General features: G+C 47.3%; 1 protein-coding gene across 2 annotated transcripts in view; it reads left to right on the top strand.

Annotated features, from left to right (window-relative positions):
- The first annotated feature begins 834 nt into the window (after positions 1–834).
- Positions 835–14,999, top strand: part of RAPGEFL1 (Rap guanine nucleotide exchange factor like 1) — a 53,126-nt gene continuing 38,961 nt past the window's right edge. Inside the window, exons 1-2 of one of the 2 annotated variants that reach the window (XM_083408641.1) lie at positions 922–957; positions 1,573–2,265. In XM_083408641.1, coding sequence (XP_083264767.1) covers positions 1,848–2,265 — 418 coding nt within the window. In that variant the 5' untranslated portion in view covers positions 922–957; positions 1,573–1,847. Of the gene's footprint in view, positions 2,266–14,999 lie in introns of both variants that reach the window. The other variant, XM_083408640.1, reaches the window with a different exon arrangement.

Below are 14,999 nucleotides of genomic sequence, written 5' to 3'. Positions count from 1 at the left end.
AGGTGATTTAGAACTCAAAAAGAAGAAGAAGAAACCACTGCTGTGAAATTATTTAGTGTAACCAATATTTATCCACCGGGGCAAAGAAAAGAGTCTGAATGTATCAGAAATAACCAAGAGACTTGTGAGCCCTTGAAGAAGGCATAGGCAAACTCCGGACCTCCAGATGTTTGGGACTACAATTCCCATCATCCCTGACCACTGGTTCTGTTAGGTAGGGATGATGGGAATTGTAGTCCCAATCATCTGGAGGACCGGAGTTTGCCTGTGCCTGCCTTAAAGACTACAACATTTCTTGTGCCATGAGCCATTATGGTCGGCAAGAAGTGCCTGAAGTTTTCTTGAAGATATAAGATTTCCCTCTCCCACCATTTAAAAAGCATCCCGGAATTCAAAAGTTTATACTTTGTTGGTGTCTGTGCGTGCAGTTTGCACTTGAACCCATTAAACACACACACACTCATTAAGTAATATGAAATTGAGTGTGCAATAGAATAAAAATCTTTAATAATTCAGCCGGCGTCAACGACCCAAAATGAATCATCTGACTTTCACTCCAAGCAAGCTGAGGGCAATGTTTTGCATCAAGATGCAAATAAAGCCCCGATTAATCTTGCAACATTGCCCAACCAGCCTGATTTCTCACCATCATGCTTGTTGTTTTTAGTTGGGTTCCCCACCCCCCACCCCCAGTTATAGTCCAAGATTAAGGTGTGGATTTTTGGCTTCCTTGCCCCCGCGTAACAAGTGCAGGCAAAATTAGCGGCTGGATGAGGAACCGGTGCAAAGACGGGGGAGGGGCCGGAGGAGGCGGGGCGGGGCTGGGCTTGCTCCCCTCCGGAGGAGAGGCGGCGAGGGAAAGAGACTGGCTGGCTGCTGCTTTGCGAGAGAAGCCTGCCGACTGGCGACTCCGCCTGCTTCTTTCCAGGCCAGGAGGCACGAAGAAGGAGGAGGGGGGTTCCTGCAGGAGGGGGCGGGGGCGGTCAAGCAGAGAGCCTCCCCCATGCAAACTCCCCGGCAGGCAGGCAGGCTTCAGCCCCCGCTCCTGCTGCCAGTAGCTGCCTCCCCCGCTGTCATGAGCATCCATAAAGGAGGATCCCGCTTGCAGCGGCAGCAGCAGCCTGGCGAATAGGGCGCGCGCGCGCGCAGGGCGCACGGAGTGGCAAAGGCGAAGGAGACGAGGCAGAGGCTGCGGGCTGGCGGAGGAACAGGAGAGATTCAGATTGCAAGAAAGCCGGGACGCTTCGTCGGCTTCGGGAAAGCCCTGCGGGGGCCGAGGGCACGCGCCTCGCTTTGCTGGGCGCAGAGGTGGGGAAGGGAAGAATCTCCACCCCCCCCTCTCTCTCCAAAGGGGAATTACGCTCTCCACGTTTCTGGCGCGGCCGAAGGGAAGACTGGACTAGACGGCAATCCACCTGTCTGCCTCTCACCGCCTCCCACTTCAGGAGGGCGTCAGGACGCGAAGCCACCGGAGGCGCCTCTGGTCACTCCCCCAGCAGGGAGAGTCGAGCAGGACCCCGCGCACCCCGCCCCCTAAAGCCTTTCCACGCTCGGTAAGGTTGGCCAGAGCAGCGCCCCCGCTCCCCACCCCACCCCCCAACGCCGGACACGCTTTCCTTCTCCAAAGAGGCAGCTCCCTGCCACCTTCTTGGCCAGATCTTCGCCCGCCTCCAACATCTGGCATAGCCATGACTCTCTGATCGCACGTCTCTCCACCCCCGCCGCAGGCACGCAGAGTGCGCCGCCCCTGATCCCCAATTTTGGCCTAAGCTGAAAAGGGCACACTGGATCACCCCTCGTCCTGGGGCCCCGCTGAGCCCCTGGGTGCCCCTACTGCCGTCGGCGGGATGAAGCCTTTGGAGAAATTTCTGAAGAAGCAGGGGTCTCACTTGGCTGCCCGGGCTGGCCCCGGGGCTGGTGGGCAGCTGCCTCGCAGGCAAAGCGTCTCCAAGATCCTGCTGCCCGGGTTCCTCAAGGAGCCCCCCGAGGAGCCCCCCGAAGGAGGCACGGACACTGCTGGCGATGGGCGATGGCTGGAGCTGCGGCCCCCCGATTCCTCTCTGCGCTCCCCAACGTCCTTCTCCTCCGAGGAGCTGTCCCCAGGCGGTGGCGGAGGAGGCGAAACCCAGCTCAGCCCAGAGTCTGTACCCACCTGCTGCTGGGCACCGCTGGCAGAACCCGAGAGCCCCGATCGACTGCTGGGAAGGCTTCTGGAGAGGCTGGGAGGCGACCCGACAGCCCCCCATGGGCATGGCTGCGGTGCAGGTAGGGGACGAGGCTGGGACCCTGGAATGAGAGTGGGAGGTGCCAAGCCAAGGAAAGGAAAATTCACAGCTCTAATATCAGGGGCTGATAGTGCCATAGGGAAAGGCAGCAGCAGTAGCTGACATTTTTGCACAGAATACAGGTCGATGTAGGGACTGACAAGGGTAGGATCAGATGGACATGCCTTTACTTGGGCCCTGGAAGTCGGAACCAATTTATCTGGCCTGCATAGCTCAGTTGGTTAGAGCATGGTGCTGATAACACCAAGGTTGTAGGTTCGATCCCTGTATGGGAGAGCTGCATATTCCTGCATCGCAGGGGGTTGGACTAGATGATCCTAAGCGTCCCTTCCAACTCTAAAATTCTATGATATTGTGAATCAGTCCCAGAACATGTGGCATAATACTGAAGTGTGCCTCTGAGCATGTGCAAAGTGCCCTTTCCTCAGTAACTGAATCCTGTCTCCCTCCCGCTTCTCCATAATCCAAACTGAGCACCAAGCTTCCAGGTGCGATTTCCAAGCAAGCATGTTACCCTGTGTTTGAGAGGGTCTGCAGGGCCTCATTTTTAGGGAACAGAATCAGGTAGCAGGATATGGTCTCGGAATGATCAGGCTCTCTCACCTTTCCATCATAATCAGCTGGTATCATCTCTGTTTGGGATCTTTGATCTGGAGAAATAGGCCCAGCATGGAGGAAGAATTTTTTATGGGGGGTGGGGCAGTGAAGGAGCAGGGAGGGCAGTAACAAAGTTTAGGGGGGGGGGCCCTTCCCTCTCCTTCAGCCTGGTGATTGCACCTGTTTAAGGGATGATGGCAAACATAGGAAGAGCAGACTGAGTGCTGAGTGCACTCTCTGCTGGCAGGAATGCTGCAGATGGACCATTTGTGTTGGGGCAGGGGTGGAGAGCCAGTGGCCCTCAACATGTTGCTGGACCGCAACTCCCATCATCCCTGACCATGGACCGTGCCAGCTGGGGCTGATGGGAGGAGGAGTTCAACATTCCCTAAAGGGCTCCAGACTCCATATCCCTGGTGTAAGGGGTACTCGTGATTGGGGTTGGGTGGAATTATGATGTTGAAGGCTTGCCTGCTCTTGGGGTTGCCTAGAGGGGTTCAGTGGAGACTATGTGGCAAGATCAAACTTTGGGGGGCTTAAAATGTGAAAATGGATGCAAAAGAGCTTCTGCCACATGGTGAAGTTTCCAGTGAAAGTTATAACAACAACAACAACAAAAACTTTATTATTTATGCGCTGTCCATCTGGCTGGGTTTCCCCAGCCACTTTGGACGGCTCACAGCTAGTTGTATGGTAGGGGTTTTGGGGAAGAAGGTCTGGGGTCAAAGAGAAAAGACATCTAGGAATGGGTAAAGGAGGGGAGTGGCTTCTCCAGAGCTTAGTATTGGAGCTAGTGGAGTTTTAAGAGGGTGAACTGTCAGCTAGAAAGTGTCAGGTCAGTTTGATCCTGGAATCATTGACTCGCATCAAGCAACTCTTAGCTTCAGCCCCCACTTCTATGGGAATAGGGACAATAATCTCTGGTCTCCTTTGCTGTGTTGTTGTAAGGTTAGTGAATGAGGATACAGTGTGTAGGGTTTCGAACCCTTTGGCAAAAAGTGCTACATGAGTGCTAAATATTTTGTAATGGTTAATTTCTCTGTACAGTGGTACCTCGGGTTACATACGCTTCAGGTTACATACGCTTCAGGTTACAGACTCCGCTAACCCAGAAATATTATCTCGGGTTAAGAACTTTGCTTCAGGATGAGAACAGAAATCGTGCTCTGGCAGCACGGCGGCAGCAGGAGGCCCCATTAGCTAAAGTGGTGCTTCAGGTTAAGAACAGTTTCAGGTTAAGTACGGACCTCCGGAACGAATTAAGTTCTTAACCTGAGGTACCACTGTAATTAGGTTTTTGGTTTTTTTAAGTACAAAATGTATTACAGTACAGCGATTATTCTCACATCTGTCCTGCCTCGTGAGAGAGGTTGACTTTTACTGCACGCTTGTAAATAACTGCTTGACAAGTCACCTGTGGTGAGTAAGAAACACTTCCAAGTGACCAGAAAGGAATGTGTTTGTAGGGATGAGAGAGAGAAGCCTCCCCCTCTTCAGACCACTGAATGACTAATAATAGAACTAATTTGAATTGTGGACTTGTAATCTTTGTGATCTGAGTTGCAAGGCTGTTTTATCCTTGTTTTGCACATGAAGAAACAAGGTTGAGAGAAGGAGTCAATTTCTGAGCAGGCATTTGAACTCAGGCTTGTTCACACTTGCATGTACATCACCACTGGCAGCTGAACATGTGAACTGGCTCCATTGCAAAGCGTTGTATGTGAGGTGATGCAAAGTAATATCCAAGTTCTTTCCATTGCATTAGATCCATGTTGGTTCATCCACACATGGACTGTAGTCATTGCTGGATGCTGCAGCCCTCAGGTGATGAATATTGGAGAGATAGATTTGAAGTGGCATTAGGACATTGGCACAGTTTGCACATAATTCTAAGGCAAACCATGGCCAAGCAAGCATGTGGGTACTCAGAGAAAAATCATGGCTACTTTGCTTCTTCCTCAGCCTTATTTCTGCTGCACTATGCAGAGCTAAGCCGTGGTTTGGTTTAGCATTAAGTCTGAACATGGGTTCATGGTTTGTCTTCCCAGACTGGTGGAACGCTGTGCTAAACCATGGCTTAAGTCTAGGTAGCGTGGCAGCAGTCGGATTGAAGGAGGAGTAAAGCCGCCACATTTTTTACTTTGGGCGCCCATACATTTGTTTGTTCACGTCAAGCCATAGCCAGATACACACCACAAATTTTGATGAGAATGCATTAAAAAAGAAATAGCTATCTGTGTGTGTAGGGCTTATCTTCAGTGTTTGGAAAATCAAACCTAGAATTATATTCACTGATGTGAAACTCTGGTGATGAAAATTAAAGAGAAATAGTAAAAAAAAAATTTTTTTATGTGTTCTGTGCAAAGCTCTTTATATATATATAAAAGGTCTGTACATGAGCCATGCATTAAAATGCTACCATCTTTCTTAGTTGTCTGTAAGGTAACAAAAGTTAAGTATTGTCAGTGCATATGTGTGTGTGTGTTGTGTAACAATTTTGACATTTAGCTGCAGAGTAGGCATTCTTGGTATCCAGCCATTATTTGTGTTTGCTACTTGTGGTCCCGTTGCCCCAAAGTCTCTGGCACATGCACAGGACTTGGGAGATGGGAGGCCTCAATCTCCCACTTCATGCTTTTAGCATACTTAGCTTAAAGGCCCTTAGAAGTGTCTCCAAGGCAGTAAGAAATAAGGACTGCCTTTGGTAAACAGAAGTAGTTGGACTATAGCACACTACACCAGCTCCCTAATGAAAGTATCCTCCAGGATACTGGGAACAATTCTCCTTTTTTTGTTGAGGAGAGCCGGACTTTCTACTCACTGTTTTTTAAAAATTAGGAGTGTATTAATTTTAGCAATGAGATAATTTTCCTGGCTGGATTTTTCATGCCTAGTTACTTAAGCTCAGAACAGTTGTTGCAAGGCAAGAAAGGAATAAATATACAAATTCTTTCTGGGAATGTGCAAAGTGCTTTTGGGTTGTGTGATTGACTATACATCTGAGACTAGAAGGAAGAGCTTCCAGGTCAGAAGGCACAAAATTTCCAGGCAAAGGTGGAAATGTAAAAAGGTAAAAGTATACAGTGGTACCTTGGTTCTCAAACTTAATCCATTCTGGAAGTCCGTTCCAAAACGAAAGCATTCCAAAACCAAGGTGCGCTTTCCCATAGAAAGTAATGCAAAATGAATTAATTTGTTCCAGACTTTGAAAAGCAACCCCACTAAAACAGCAATTTAACATGAATTTTACTACCATGAATTTTACTACCATTGAGCCATAAAATGAAAGCAATAATCAATGTATTGTGCTATAAAATAAATAAGACAGCATTGTAGATGATTTTTTTAAAAAAAAACCTTACCTGCACTGATGATAGTCATTGTTTGGATGGGGGCTTTTATCCATTTCTGCAGTCACACAATCAATCAATCAATCAATCAATCTGTAGCTGAACTGGGTTCCACACAGTCACAAAAACAAATTAACCAAAAAAGCCTCAAAAACAAAAATGCAAAATAAATAACAAAAACAAAAGAGCCAAAGTAATCCATTCTGAAAGTCGTTTGACTTCCAAAATGTTCGAAAACCAAAGCGCAGCTTCTGATTGGTGCAGGCGCCCCAGAAACAATAGCCGACAGCCGCATCGGATGTTCAGCTTTCAAAAACCGGTACACTTACTTCCGTGTGTTCGACGTTTGAGAACCAAGGTGTTTGAGTACCAAGGCATTTGAGAACCAAGGTACCACTGTATTGGGAAATGATCTAAAATGAATTTGGGGAAAATGCTTAAAATTACTTCCCCCCCGCCCCGAGTCATTTTTATTGCTAGGTGTCAGAAAAGGTTATTTATATATGCAACCACTGCGGCCTGTATTTTGTTAGCCCCAAAATGGAAAGTGAGCCATGTCCCAACTAAAGAGGACTGGCAACTTAAGTTGACAGAATCTGCAGGACTTGCAGATTTAACACATAGAATAAGAGAGCAAGAAGAACATATATTTAAAGAAGAGTGGAAAACATTTATTGAATATATGGAAAATTACTGTATACAGCTGGAAACGCTGGCTGCATTAAGATAAATTCAATGGCGTAAATAATATTCGATTGATGTAAAAGTGGAAAACTGATTTGAATGGTTATAGTAAAATGTGCAGGAATGTATGACATGTAAAATGAAGCATGGAAGGATAAGAAGGGAAGTCATTTGATATTTTAAAGTTTGTAAAATATTTATTTTGAAAGGTACAATTGAAAACTTAATAAAAAATATTATATATGAAAAACAAAATTTCCAGACAAGCTTGAGATCTCCTAGAGATTGGCCTCTGGGTGGTGAATATTTCAAATCTTAAGCAGAAATTTGCAGTCAGCTGCAGTTTAAAGGGACCAACGGGGCAGAGGAAATCAAAGTTGCCTGGAGTGGGTGGCTACATGCATACTTCCTTCAGTTACTATTTGGGCACAATAAAAGATCAGGTGGGCACAAACTGTATCAAGCCAGATGACTTGGAGTGGACTTTGGTTTCACGTCTTGTGTCGTATGTAACACAGATATCATAGGCCCCAAGTCCCTGAACCTCTCTGTTAATCTTTAACACCACTCCAATGCTAAGGTTAGCTAGTATGAGAAGGAAAAGGCAGAAACGGCCTATGCTCTGTCTGGGAAAGGATGCTCATTAAACAGAGGCCCCTTTCAGGTGTTCATTTTCTACCTGTTGGTGGATTATTATTTTTTAGGTTGCAGCAGCGCTTGGTTTATGTCCCTTCCCAGTGCTCATTGGAGAGCTTTGGAAGATGTATATTATTTCATTCTTGAGTTATGTGGTATTTAAAGCAGAGGACTGCAGGAATCTTCATGGTACAAAGGTTAAAACAAGAAGGACACACTCAGGAAGTGAAAGCGAGAGCTGTATTGTGTACTTCAGACTCCTACATATGGAATAATTGCTGCTGCAGACTTTGATCGAATTGCATTATCTTCTGGGTGGAGTTAGGCACATCAGGTGGAGTGGAACGATATTGAAATAGTTTCCTGTTCCCAACTTGTGTCAGAGATGTGGGCCATTTCAGGAGACCTTTTGCATGGGGAGTTTCCTTGTGAGGTTACTAGAAAGAAGTTGAATGTGAGAGCAGGGAGCACCACTACATCCTACCCAACCACCTGCAAAAACCCAAGCTGCTGCTTTCTGCTCCGACTATATAGACCAGCTTTCTTTCTAGCCCTGTGCCAAAAAGGAAAAAGGAAAAAAAAGAAGGAACACTGTTCTCAGCTCATATACTCTTTTTACTTTCTGGTGGCCACCAGTCATCAAAAGTCTATTAAAGATGCGTTGCTTCATGGCACATTGATGCTAGCTAAACAAAAGCTACCTCAGTTTAAGGACAGGAGTGCTGTGGCAGATTTGTACTGCAAACACACCCAGCCACTACACAGTTCCACAGTACCCAGTGACTCAGCTGAACGTGTGAAATGCATCCCTCGAAAAGTATTTCGTTTCAGTTTGTCTTGAATGCTATGGAAATTCTCTCTCTGGCCGTTAATCCGTGCTGGCTCCTTCACACATGTCTGTCTTGATGCTGCCATTGACAAATTCAAAATGTGTATGTCTGTGCAATATACACAAGAGAAATGCTTAGCAGGTGACAATGACCTTCCCCCTTTCTGGCCTTCTTTTGCTTATTCTCACTCCTTTCTGCCGCTTGCCTCGTTCCTCTTCCACCCAGACCTGGGATTGTCCTGTGAGCTAAAACCTCTACTCTGGCTTCCAACACCAGTAATGGTGCCTTTTATTGCTCAGGTTGATCCAGCAACTGCCCTGAGCTGTAGACGCAGCTCGGCCTTAGACGCTGCTCTCTCCTGGGTCGTTCACAGCCCCAGCCTGACCTTGACATGGCACATTCACAGCTTGAGAGTGGGCAGGCAGCATTGGTTTTTAAAGCAGTGTCAGTTCCCCTCAAATTCAAACAGCAGCCCCTAAGCTAGCAATAACAGTGTGTGTGTGTGTGTGTGTGTGTGTGTGTGTGTGTGTGTGTGTTTTGCTGGCTACATTCCACCTCCTGTCTTGGTGGAGACAGGTAGAAATTAAAGAAGACTGAAGCTTGAGGGCTGAGAGGACTCTTTGGTTTACTATGAATATATCCACCTCCTTTCAAAACTAACACATGGATGCCCCTCAAGTGTGTGTGTATGTAAAGCCAGGGATTAGAGTTCCACAAAAAGAGGCAGAATTATTTGAAGATGTCTCTCTGAGCATTCAAGGGATAGAGCTTGTTTTTAAAACATTTGCTCAGCCACAATGAGAGCTAGAAACTTGCTTTTAAAAATAGTAATAATTATAACAAAATCTGAGATTCTGCAATACTGTGTGATGGAAAGGAGGGTGGGAAGATAGCTTTTTTTTGCCTTGTGGGGAGGCTGTTAATTAACTAGAGCATTGATCTTCAGGACTGAATCCTGTGGAAAACAGCGCAAACCCTCCACCCTAGCCCAGGGCTCTCAAATTGTGGTAATTGTGGGTATAAAAAGCAACTTTATACATTGACTCAGACCAGTGGATTGTCTAGCCCTGCAGTGGAACTGCTTTTAGCCTATCCGAAACCCAGTTTTGCAAGCCAATGGGCAGAATTTATTTCCCAGTCCTAACCAGGGCCCTTTAACTAGAACTGCTGGGAGATGAAAATAGACTTCCAGTAAAGCAAACTTGGCTCCCATGAATAGCTGGATGAAAGGAATTGAGGTTTCCATGCTCAGTTTTAAAGACCTGCAAGGCAAAGTACAAAATGCATAAATTCACCCTAAAATGGTAGACTCCTAAGGACAGGAGTCTGTACTGTTTGATATTCCTGCAAATCAGCAAGCTCTGACCAAAAACGTTCAGCACATGTTCAGAGAAAAAATGGCGTGGTGAACAAGGGAGAAATGGATACACCCGGCAGCAGTGATCATAATTGCAATGGGGGGGGGGAGCCGAATTTCTCTGAGCCTGTGCAGAGTTCTTTTCCAGTCTTTGCTGGCTAACCACAGTCTGCTCCTCCTATGCATTTTGGATTAGGAGGAAGTGGGGGCTTCCAGGTCATGGTGGGTGGCTTTCAGAGAGGATTGTGCCCTAGAAGGGCTCCTTTCAGAAGCCTAATTTCATCCTCCCCGCCCCCTGCCACCACTGAGATTCTCCCCTTTCTTCCCTTCCTCCCCCACCCATTGCTGTGGGCACCCCTTCTCCTCCTCTGGCAGAGGGTGTGTAGTGCAACCCAGAACTCTTGGCTCCAAGACCTCTTGTTAATTTATTAGACTCCAGTCGTCCTTGCTCCCAGCTTCCCACTCCAACCACTGGAGACACAACCTCCTTTTATGTTGTTCCCCCTTAGGATATAATTATATGCCCTTTCTCTCTCCCTCTCAAAAAGAAAGGCAAGGCCTGTAGGCTTCTGAGGGCTGGCTGAAATGTTTGCACAGGCCTGCCGCGCCTGGGAAAAGAAAAGAAAAAAACACGAGGCTTGCTTTTTCCTTCCTTTATTGTTGCGCATCCTTGCTAATTGCAGGACCACCCCAGCCGCAGAGCATGGCTCCCCATTGTGCCAAGGATTTCCTTAATCCTCTCCTCACTGCACTGCCTCCGCCGCTGCCGTCACTTGTCCAAGATTCCCTCCCCGCAAAGCAGCCCAGAATCGCTTTGATCTGAGCTTGACATCCAGGCCTGTGCCTCTCTGCTGGAGCCAGGAGGATTTCCCATGCCTCACCACTTCTTTCCCTCCCGGTGGCTCACAACACACATCACCGGTGAAAGAAGAGTGGCAGCTTCACCCATCTGAGCCAGAGAAGGCAAGCGACAATCTTTTTGCTGGATCAGGCCAGGGATGCATCTGGTCCAACCGCACCCTGGTCAGCTAATGTCCTTGGGATGCTCAGAAGCAGGGCATGATGGAGATAGTTGATTCGCTGCCCTCCCCATGGTCTAATAGGAGACAATGGGCCTTGGAGCATCCATTCCTCACCACTTCCCATCTAAGACTGCCGTGGCTTCCTGCCCTCTCTTGCTGCCTCCGTGGCATAAGCATCCATTTCTCATTTCCCAAACTCTTCCCTCTCTGCCTCTTGCATGCACCTCTTCCTTCATCAGCATCAGAAACCACATAGCCTTGCCTGTTAAGCCTGCCCAAGTGACTTGGCCCTAAAAATCTAGATTAGTTTGCCTGTCCAAACATGCCTGTCTGTCTGTGGACAAAAGCCCAGCTTTGGTGAAGTTTCTGGAGGCAATTCTCAGTTGTTAGGGGCCGCCCGGCAGGATGACTGTTAACATGCCTTCCATATTCCCCTTCCAGCTCTCCTACGCACTCATCGTCCACCTCCTCTCTTTGCCCCCTTTGCCCCCAGTCTGTCTGTTCATTATACCCAGGATAGCCTTTCCATTCACTGAGCGGTTTCCTTCTCTTCTTTTGGAGGTCTTTCCTTGAGATCCTTTTCTCCTGCAGAAGCTTTGCTGAACCACTTTATCCGCATCTTACCTACACAGTCACTTGACTCTCCCTGATCTCATGCTTGCTGCTTATTTGACCGTCTGTGACTGTTCCTCTCCCTACCCTGCAGTCAGACTCACATATAGGCTGTGCACACATTAATGGTTTAAACTGCAGTGAGGTCGTTTCTTCCCCTGTTGCTTTTCAAGTCACATTTGCATGTTGCTGTACACACCAGAGAGGGGGCAGGGAATGTCTTCCCCCCATGTGCGTTATTTGTTTGGTTTCCCCACGCCTGCAACCTCCACCCCTGCGCTCTTATTCATGAAGGGGTCACCCGGGCATGAACTGTCATCTGCACACAAGCAGTGACTGTCTTAGATGTACACACCTCAGTTTAACAGCAAAGCGAACGTGGCTTGCATTTTCAAATCAGGTGGAAGCTGGTTTGAGGGGGAAAGGCACCAAGCGGCAGTATTTCTCAAGAAACTACATGATAGGTATGGATTGCGGCTAATGTCATGTGTACATTCAAGCACCAGCAGTGGGAGCGCAGTGGAGTATAAGAGTAAACTGTAACGTGCACACAGCCATAGATTGCAAGCCCTCTGGCACTCTGTTGGGGCTATGCAACTATTCAGGAGTAACAAAAAAGGGGTGTGTGCATGTGATCGCTCTCTGACTGTTATCCAGTCTATGGATGGGGGAGAAATTAATTCAGTTTGCGTTTTAATGCGAAATCACCCAATTCACAGCTCTCAAACCAATGCACAAACTGGAATTTGCACCTCCCTGAATTTTGTGATGCAGTTCTCCAACCATCGCCAACACACACCCCTCCAGCAAAATGTATTAAAAAAAACAAGGATACATTAGGGGAAAATGTGCACCAAAATGTATCTGTTAATGAAAAAATGTGCAAAATGCAGAAAGGTGTATATTAGTTGAAGTACATACAGAAATGCATACAAATTTTCATGCAGACTTAAAAAAAAATATGTTTGCAACCCGAGGCAAAAATGGGCCAAGCTGAATTTAAAACTGGGAAAATGCAGAAATGCAAGAGAAACTGAAACTGACAGGTTCACCTATCCCTAATCCAGCCACTGCTGTCTGTCTTCATCTTTTCCTACTCCTTCTTGGACCCTGCCTAATGCTCAGCATTTGTCTCTAGGCTTCTGTGCCCTGGAGGCAGCTGGCAGCATGCTGTTCCTTGCAGTGAAGGGGGTGACTCTGTGACACTTATTCTTGCCTGCTAATCCCTCCCCTGTAGAGCAGTCTCGAGAGCCTGTTGGCTTGCTCTCCAATCTCTGAGCAGTTTCTCTGCCAGAGTTGGCTGGCCATTTCGGTGTCCTTTTGCTTATTAATCACACTGGGCTGGCATTGCTGAGCTAAGAAAGCCAATATCCAGGGCTGTAGCCCCTTTCTGTGATTTGCTGTCAGGCTTGCTGTTGCACTTGGCGAATCACTGTCCCAACCTCACGTCGCTCCTCCTGCTTCATCTGACTGGCCGTCCTTCTTGCCTGGGATTTTACACATAAACCATCCCAGACCGTCAGATTCTGCTGACCTGGAACCCTGAATTCTGTCACGGGGATAAATAATTCCGAAATGCGGTAAAACATGGGGAAACTGCTGGATTGCACTGCTTTGTACAACCCATGTGACACAGCAGCTAAGAGACTGAGCTGTAAGTTAGGAATACAGTGGTACCTCGGATTAAGAACTTAATTCGTTCTGGAGGTCTGTTCCTAACCTGAAACTGTTCTTAACCTGAAGCACAACTTTAGCTAATGGTGCCTCCTGCTGCCACTGTGCCGCCGGCGTGGGTTTTCTGTTCTCATCCTGAAGCAAAGTTCTTAACCCGAGGTAATATTTCTGGGTTAGCGGAGTGCAACCTGAAGCGTCTGTAACCTGAAGTGTATGTAACCCGAGGTACCACTGTACCTTCCTTCTCTTGGCGGATCACTTCCTCAGGCTCATCCCATCCATCTGCTCCCTAAGGATAATAATACTGGCCTGGCCAGTACAGGGCTGACCACTTTAAAGCACTTTTTAAAATGCTAAGTGTTATCAACAGTACTCCTTTGTCATATTGTGCTCATTTGCACAGACCGTTCCAGCAACAGGGTGTATGGTGGTATCTCTTGTTTTGCTCTGGTGGTTAAAATTTAAAGCTCCCAGCTGTGTCACAGGCTGAAGCCCAAAGGACCTCTGGACTTAGTCGCCAGTGGGGCCCGATCTATAAAACATTTGGGCTGCAGATTGCAGGAGCATTTACACTAACATTCCCAGAATTATTTTGGGTGGGTGGTGGGAATTGTGCTTGAATGTATTTAGCTAGAGTCACCCAGTGAACCCCAAGACTAAATGGGGATTTGAAATTGGTTGTCTCCTCTTCTCATCCAGTATTTAACAACCATACCACATTGGTTCTCGTGTTCAGAGCCCAGATTCCTCTGACGAACATATACTGGAGGCAAACACAGGCAATGGCTGCCTCCCACCATGCTGTCATGCTTGTGAAGGTCCTCAGATGATCTGGGTATGCATTGATTGCTAGACTTAGATGGCTCTTTCAGTCTGATTTACGGAATCAGATCAAATCACATGTCCTTGGGCGCAATATGAAAATAAAATGAAGACGCTGGGCGAACCTTTCGGGCGATAATTTCCTCCATCATTTCACAGATGGAAATCAGGACAAGTCTGCTTGCGTCATTCCTGACTCTCACACCGTGGCTCACTGTGTGAGTCTGCAGTCCTCATGCCTCACACTCCCCCTCACCTCACTTGCTTTGTTAATTTACCATAGCCTGTCCTGTGCTGGTTTTAACGCAAAAAGGAAAGGGTTTCTTCTGATTAAAGATATTTTAGCAAAGCAAAAACAATATGCAGGCTATCAAATGTATTTAAATAAATGTGCAGAGTGGGCCTGCAGGAGTGAGAATGTTACACCCCTCCCCCCGTCCACACCATTTTGGTCTCCCTCCAGTTCATGGAAGGCGAATGTTATGAGTTTGTGGGTGCCAGACTCCCCTAAATTTCTGGGTCCAATAGTTGATAGAATTTAATCAAGACTTGGGGGGTTGAACTGGATGCCAGACTCCTAATTCCTGGACCCATCTTCTTGTGTTCAGGAGATCATCTGGGAGATGGGCCATTAAGACAACCAAGGAAAGGTAATGTGCCATTAAGAAAGCAAAGGCTCTGGGCCAAGTGGGTGGAGCCCCTCCATCATTTCAGAGTGAGTTAGGAAAAGAAAGCCAGGGTTGAGAGTTGGCTGTTATGTGACCTAGGAGACTAAAGGTTGCAGGCTGGAAAAGAGCATGGTCATAGAATTAAAAAAGCATAGGATTTGATGTCTGCTTGAATCCAAGGCTGCAACTGTGGGAGAAACAAGACCCATTTGAGGTGCTGATGCTGTAAATCCCTCCATCGTAGGTTCAGGTTGTATACATGTGCAAATAAACTATATATCCTAAATACACCACAGTCTCTGCTGTGCCTCATTTCCAAGTGGAAACACAAACCCTGGGTAAGTGCCTGGAACCCTGGAACCTTGCACCTGGAGTCTAGCATCACTCGGAGACTGGGGTGGCATTCAACAGCAGCCTTTTGAAGCAGGAAGCCTTCCGTATCCGCCAAGGCTCCTCACATGT

Source organism: Podarcis tiliguerta (genome assembly GCF_965153285.1).
Source record: "Podarcis tiliguerta genome assembly, chromosome: 13".
Classification (NCBI taxonomy): Eukaryota; Metazoa; Chordata; class Lepidosauria; order Squamata; family Lacertidae; genus Podarcis; species Podarcis tiliguerta.
Note: the sequence above shows the minus strand (reverse complement) of the source record. Positions and strands in the feature narration are given on the sequence as shown.